General features: G+C 45.8%; 1 protein-coding gene across 1 annotated transcript; it reads right to left on the bottom strand.

Annotated features, from left to right (window-relative positions):
* Nucleotides 1–4,888: 4,888 nt before the first annotated feature.
* On the bottom strand, nt 4,889–6,059 carry GSTUM_00004776001 (uncharacterized protein; the record flags this gene model as incomplete). Its single annotated transcript, XM_002836548.1, has 2 exons — nt 4,889–5,551; nt 5,646–6,059. 2 exons carry the CDS (start codon nt 6,057–6,059, stop codon nt 4,889–4,891), a joined length of 1,077 nt encoding a protein of 358 aa, XP_002836594.1.
* Nucleotides 6,060–7,444: the final 1,385 nt, after the last annotated feature.

Raw genomic sequence — 7,444 nt, 5'->3', positions numbered from 1 at the left:
TGAAGGTACCAGCACCAGCCACACCATTCAACCAAGTCGAACTGAAGTTCAACCAAGTCAGGAAAGAGCAGGCAGAGCCAGCCAAAACCAGCCCCACAGGTCTGGCAACAGGCACAGACTGAACAACGGGTAAGAGGCACCCCCAACAGACGCGACATGAAGGAGGAGGGTGAGTGAACAGAAGCAGACAAACAGAAAGTAGGCACCACTTGCAATGGGTGAAGCTGCCAACCACAATCTACAAGCGAACCACTCAAACGCACAGACAACACGAGTGCCTGTCAGCCAATTGTCCCACACCACCTCAGGCAGTAATGAAAAACTATACCAGGGGGTAAGATTTTTCAGGGTCAAAGCCATCCCCACCGAGGTGAGGAGGAGACACCTGACTGAACCACCGTAAATGCCAGAGGGACAAAACCTTCCAGAGAACAGCAATAAACAACATCGTAAGATTCCGACTGTAGAAACATAATGTAATGATGAGGGGCTGGGTAGGTACTGCCCTGCCACCTCAGAAGTGATGTGGCCGGTATGACGAATTGAGGACACAGGATGGTCATCAAGTAAACCCGCGGGCATTTTGTATCCTGAGAACTAAGAACTCTGTTAAAACCCAACAAGAAACATGAGCTGGCCCAAAGAATGACACGGGTGATCCCCCCAAACACAAAGTTCAATCCCCCTAATCGAAAGCAAAACCTACGAGTAGACGATAGACAGGAAGCCAAAGACATTTTACCGAAAGAGGCTCGTAAGCGACTGTGATGAATAGTTCGAAGTCCCACCATTGCAAGATAACCAGCAGGTAATAAAACAAGAAGCAAACAAGTAATCTATCACGTAACGCTAACAGACCTCAACATCAAGAACCCTGGGAACTACCGAGCCAACTCAGATATCTCCTCCAGAATCCAAGGCCTTAAGGCCTATTATGGGTACGAAAGAAACACTCAGGGTGAAGCAACGGTAAGAACCAGGAAAAGTACTTAGAATAAAGTGTGAAGAACCTATCCTCCTCAGCCATACCAGCCTCCTTATATAGTGTTCTTTCCGCCCATAGTCATGTGACCCAGAGTGGTCACATGTGTGAAACCAAACCATAACAAACTAGTCATATGACCAAAGTAGTCACATGCTCAAAACCCATGACCTCGTAGCAAGGTCATGTGCGAAAACTCATAAACCAATCATAATACAATAAACCAGCCATATGACTCAAATTAGTAACATGCGCAAAACCCATAACCTCACAACGAGGTCATGTGCCAAATATCAATATAAATACAATTTCTTACTATCTAGACCAAGATAAACAAAGCATTAAATGAGATATTCAAACTTAGAATAAACTCTCTGTAAACTTTAAAACCACCTGTTTTATTCCTATAATACTGTAATATATATATACCTAGTAACTCCTCACTTCATATCATTCTTCTTTTTGTACTAACAGAATTTAGAGAAATTTTCCAAGCCCAGAAATGATACAGCTGAGGTTATTTTTATTATGATGTCCAAAATTGCAAAATCAAGGATAGCCTTTAGCAAAGTATTATTTCCATAAATTGTTTCAAGCTAGGCCTAGCTTTCCCAAAAATTACACTTTCATAGAATAATCTCTAAGTATTGAAACACTCAGGCGAACTCACACAGCCAGTAAACAAAAGTCTGAATCCTACAATTTCTAAATTATCCCCGGCCCCGCAATATTGTGAAACAGAAACAGCACTACGCCCCTACACCTTCGGATACCAGTTCAACTTCAAAGAAACACTACAAGTCTCATATCTCGATCTGAAGCTGGAAAAGGATATATCGCCACCTCATTGGCGATTCAAAGTCAGAAGCGATGGATAGATAGGGCGATTCAGCCACGCGGGAATGTTATGAAACTGGAAGACCATTCGACCAGACATGTATCGTGCGTGATCCACGACAGCTCTGAACTCACCGACAGACTGGTAACTGGTAAAACAAGGCGAAACTAACAATGTTACACCCGCCCCACAAGTTGTCCGGGTACCTCCCACCCAGCCCCACCCCACCCCCCTTCGCTTCACTGGAAAAATGGCAAAGATAATAACACATCCAACCAAACGATGAGCCATCCACCCTAAAACTCGCCACAATTGCTACCCGAACTCAGGTTCAGCCTATCGCGTTGCTCAAATATGCATATGGCTTGCTTTACCACGAGGTGGGTTACAGTCTGCCCTAAATTTCCTTCCTCCCGGTTCCCTTCTCGTGAGAGAGAATAATAGAGGATAATGATAACAAACTTCTATGTACGGTTGCGTCACGCTCGCAGTGTGGCGCTCAAAATTCTCTGACCTCGACCGGTCGCGGTATACTTGTGGTCGACCACAATAAGTAACACATCGATAGCAGGCCCACCAAGACCAGAATATGCTGAAAAGTACACCTTTCTTTGGCCTATGAATGTGTACTATACTATTTCGCAGGGCGATATCCCTTGAAGTGTTAATACGCTGGAATGCTGTATTTCATTGTACAACACTGTACTGTCCCTGCACTTGCACTGGGGGGGGCGACAAGAGCCAACTCAACTTGCTCGGTAATCTACTCTACGGCACCACACTCTGATACATTGTGTCTCAAAGCTAGACTCATTGCAGGTTTCCCCGCAGGGTACTGTACTAGTACAGGGTTAGCATAGTGGAAAAGCAATGAGCAAAAGTGTACTGGAGTACTACACAGTACGTACGAGTACAAGTGTTCTTGGCAAGGCAGATTGGTAGTACGGTAACTGGGTGCTATGCTGCGCCAGGGTCAGGTCTAAAAACAATGGGGGGTGAGCTACCAAATTTCCAGTATCACAAATATGACCAATTAAGAGGGTCTTTATTGCCCATTGCTTCAGTCAATGTTAAAGAGGGATAACTTCTAGAAGAGGTATGATACCCGGTATCCAATTCAATGTATCTATGGAAGAAATAAGCCTTTATTGCCTCCTGTTGAGCAATGGAAGGTTCGTGTTTGCAGATGGGCCAGTTGCGCTGTAGAGCACTGTACGAGTACCACTCGCCAATCTTGACCAGAACCAACAACACCATCCCCGTTCCGTCCCATTTCTCATGCCTGACCCTTGTATGATATAGTAGATTGTTGCCACAATACCGTACTCGAGTACAGTACTCGCGTAGTGCTGCACCGTACCCGCTTAACCCCAAAGGAGTGCAGAGGAAGCGTTACCGACAAACACCACCGCCACCAAAATGAGCCCCCAAAGTGTCCCCACACTTCGAAAAAAGAAAATAAGAGATATATCATACTTTTTTTTTTCTGCCCATATCTAAAACCTCTCACAGAGCAATATGACTTTCCAGTACCAACGATACTTCTCCCGGCCCCACTCCTTCCATCCATCCATCCATCCATCTTACCTCCAGAAATCACACCCCGCTCATCACCCTTTATCCCGCCCCCCAAACCATATGATACCGGATAGGTACATCCTCGCCGTACTAAAAAGCAACTCCCTCTTCTTCTCGTTTTCTTTTTTCCCTCTCATCCTTTCCCTCGGCAAGTCCCCACCTCACCACCTTCATTTTTAAATGAAAATGAAAATAATAAAATAATAACAAAAAACCCTGTGCTGTGCCTGACCGAAAGGAGTACATTAGCCAAGAGCTTTGGCGGCTGTGGGCTTGGAGACTACCGGTATGTTCGGGGTGTGGGGAAAGTGCAGTACAGTACTGGTACTAGTACTGTAATGGCAGCGGGAACGGCAGGAAAAGCAAAAGGAGAAAAAGGAAATTAAGAAAAAGCAAAGTATTGGTTTGGAAGGGTATGTACTGGTTTTGCTGTTTTAATTGAACTTGGAGAGGAAGGGAGGAAGGGAGAAGGGTAGTACTCGTATGGATATCATATAGCGGGAATTTATTATCATAAAGTAGCAATAAATTACGTAATACACATGAAACCAGAAATAGGAAGGGCGAGGGGAATGGAAGAAACAACAGCAAGCATTAAAGGTTCTAGTTAAGGTTCTCCTTCAAAAGCGTTCTAACAATCATTGCACAGAGACACAAATCATTTTTCAATTTCCAACCTCAGTCACCTTGCACCCGTAGCACCAGTGCCCTTTCCCCTCCAACAACCCCTCCCTATATTTCACCATCAACTAAAAAAATAAAAAAAATAAAAAAAATAAAAAAAGCCCCTCGACAATTGTATTTTTGCCGCCCACACATACCAGTCTCTTAGCAACAATCTAGCTACAATAGATTGATAGATAAAAACCAAACCTCCGATGAAAAAACGTGCACAATTGTACCATTTTCATTTTTCCGCAATCGCGCTTCACCCGCTCCCGCTACCCCACAATTGATAACGCACAACTCCTCCGATATGACCAGTACGATGTGCTCTCAGAAACGTTAGAAACCTCAACACCCCTCCCTGCTTACCCACTTCCCACCTAGTGGGTGTTTTCCAGTCTTCCAAAAAAAAAAAAAAAACCCTAGTTGCCCGCACCCTCCATCTTACGCAAGATGGATAATAATACCCAGAATGAATGAAAAGAAAGTAGGAAAAAAATGAAAAAAATGAAGCGTTTTAAGTAAGGCATATATGGAAATGGCAATTAAGAATGAGATAAGACCGAGGATTGTATCAACAATGAGGATGGGGAAATCCCTTCTGCCGAGGGGAATATGAGGTGGGGTGAATCAAAAACAGTCTACGAATCTAAATGAGGGGAAATATAAGGAAAGTATGAAGGGAATACAAACAATAAACACCATAAGACCCAAAGTTATAGCAAAGGCAAAGTGGATAGCGGCACAAAGCAGAACGGGAGATAAGAATATTGTGAGAAATAACAGAAGTTAGGTTAACAACTCTGTGAGTGAAGAAAACATCTCTATTTTTGAGTGACGAGTGTGAACTCCTCACTAAAATTATCCCTATTCCCATCATTGCTTCCATCGTTGTTTCCGCAGAACTGCCAGCAATCTTCCTCGAGAGATTCGAGGCCGTCGTCTTCGCTGTTGTAGAGCGTCTGAGAAGTTCCACTATGCGGGAAGCTAGAGTAACAAGTGGAGTAGTCGACTTGTTGCGCAGCGGCCCCACGGGTGGCTTGTGCTAGTAACATACGCTCATCGCTAGTGTACATTGCAGCTAGCCCAGAATGGTCTTGGTCGTCGAAGATGTGTATCCCAACTGGTTGGGTATCGTTCTCTTCTCTCTTGAAAAAGCCTTCAGGGAGGGTAGGGGAATCTATTGACTGTCCTTCATGGGCCTGCTGCGATTCACTACCCCCGTGCTCAGCCATTGGCCCTATTGATCCGGATGGGCAGGGAGAGGATGCAGGCTTTGAAGCCGTTCCTTTCCTGGTCGACTTGCGTCTACGCTTGACGGTAGATCCTCTCAGGTAGAATTCGTCCGTTGCTCGTTTCTTAGCATTGGGTGGAGACTTCCTGTATCTAGTCGTTGACTTGACGCCATCCATTTCCGCTTCCTTCGAAAGGACCCAGATGTACCCTTTCCCAGGGTCCGAGGGGGGGCGATCTTCCTTCAAAAATGCCTAGTCCAATACACCCTCGTCAGCTAATGCTACCAAGGGGTAGATGAAAGACAACCAGTGCTCAACAAGAATCATCAGAATTTAAGAGACTCACCCCATTCATGGACAAATTGTGACGAATACTGTTCATCCATCCACGGCCCTTAATCTTCCTGAACTTTGGGATCTTCTCACGAAAGTAATCGTAGATCTGAGATAGGACCATTCTGCGGGTAGGGGTACTCATCAAGGCTCGATAGATCAAAACAGCGTAGGGGGCGTCGTCATCCTGATCCTCTTCTTCCATGTTTGAGGAGGTCTGCTCGCTGCTTAGCTCCTCTTTCCGATGCTGAATTTGCTGCTCGTCTTGTGAATCCACCTTTCCGACATCCTCCCTGGATTCCGGGAGGTATTCCTCATCTCCGACATGGGAGCTAGGTGCGAGATCTGATGTCTGAAGAGGGGATAAAAATGCCTCCTCTTCGTCCTCCGTAAGCTCGTCTACTTCGGGTTCCATCCTGTTAGGCATATCGATACGGTGGGTTCTGTGGAGGGAACTCTCAACAGGAAAAAAACTCCCGTGTGTAGAAATAGGAGATAGAAGGAATGAGTTGGGGGGAAGGTAAGCGGGTGTAGGGTGATGGAGGTGGGAAAAGCTACCCTCGTCTTCGAGCTTCGTAGGGAAATCTTCGTAATCCGAAATTGGCGAGGGTCTCTGGTAACTACTCTCCGGTGCATTTTCGAATTGGTGAACAGAAGGATATGCCCCTCTGGTGTTAGGATATCGGGAAGGAAGTAGGTCCTGCCCTCGTACATAAGGATTTTGATGCTGGTCCGAGGAAGATAGAACAGTATAGTCGAAATTTGGATAGGGATTCGAGTGATTAAGGGTGAGATCGGAAGTGGTGTCAAGTCCACGAAGCCCCCCATTAGAGGTCAACACCACCTCAATCCCGGCCGTACATACGGGTCCCAAACGTTCTTGACCAGGAGCACCGCTATAGGTTGGTGGGAAATTTCCTAGATTTGGCCGATCTCCCGAAGACTCTTCACCCTCCCATTCCATAGAGAATGGCAGCCCAGGATAGCTAAGGTTCTGATTCCTGTAGATGCTCATGCCACTTATAACACGTGGGAAATGGCGGATATCTGTGGGAAAAAATGTGGTGAATTATGGCACCTTTCCACCCAGCAAGTAGCTCAGCCAAATTCTAGGAAGAGGAGAAAGACGGAGGGGAAATTTCAAGCGGGGATAAGAAAATCAGGCACCGAAAGAGATGGCAAGTAGGAATTGTAAGGAAAAAGAGGGGGGTAAAAAAAAAAAAAGCGCTGACAAGAGACTTGATCCCTCCGCCCTATATCCAGTCAGATACGTGAGATCAAGATGCAATAAGTGTTCTAGAAGGGGATAAGTCCCCTGCTCAGAAGTCGTCTCTATTTGAGGGGAATCGAAGGTTCTTTAAGTCAGCTGGGTTCTGCGGCCTGCCAACTCAGTCTCTCTGCCACCTCTCTAACGGAAACGAACATCATCACAGATGACCGACCAGTGGGGATCTCTAGGCACTACTATGATTTTGACAACATTTTAACCAGATACGCCACACATCACACAGGAGGATATATCCTTGTTGGAAATAGGGATTTAGAGGTGCACATATGGCCTTCAAAGATGGGGGGATGTTTTCGCCATATGGATCTAGTGAATTGTCTGGCAATTCTGGGGGCGTGCGGCGAGGGGTGGGATGAAATGTTGCTGCTCAGCAGGAGCGGAGAGCACAGGGGAGCGGGAAGGCAGAATCTCGGGCAAATGCAGCGATGGAACACCAAAAACGAAATATATCAACTGGGAGTGTAGCGGTGGAGCAGCCCTTCTGGCGAAGTAGTGGTAAGGTTGGAGTGGACATAATAATTCAC

Source organism: Tuber melanosporum, assembly GCF_000151645.1.
Source record: "Tuber melanosporum whole genome shotgun sequence assembly, scaffold_15, strain Mel28".
NCBI lineage: Eukaryota > Fungi > Ascomycota > Pezizomycetes > Pezizales > Tuberaceae > Tuber > Tuber melanosporum.
Note: the sequence above shows the minus strand (reverse complement) of the source record. Positions and strands in the feature narration are given on the sequence as shown.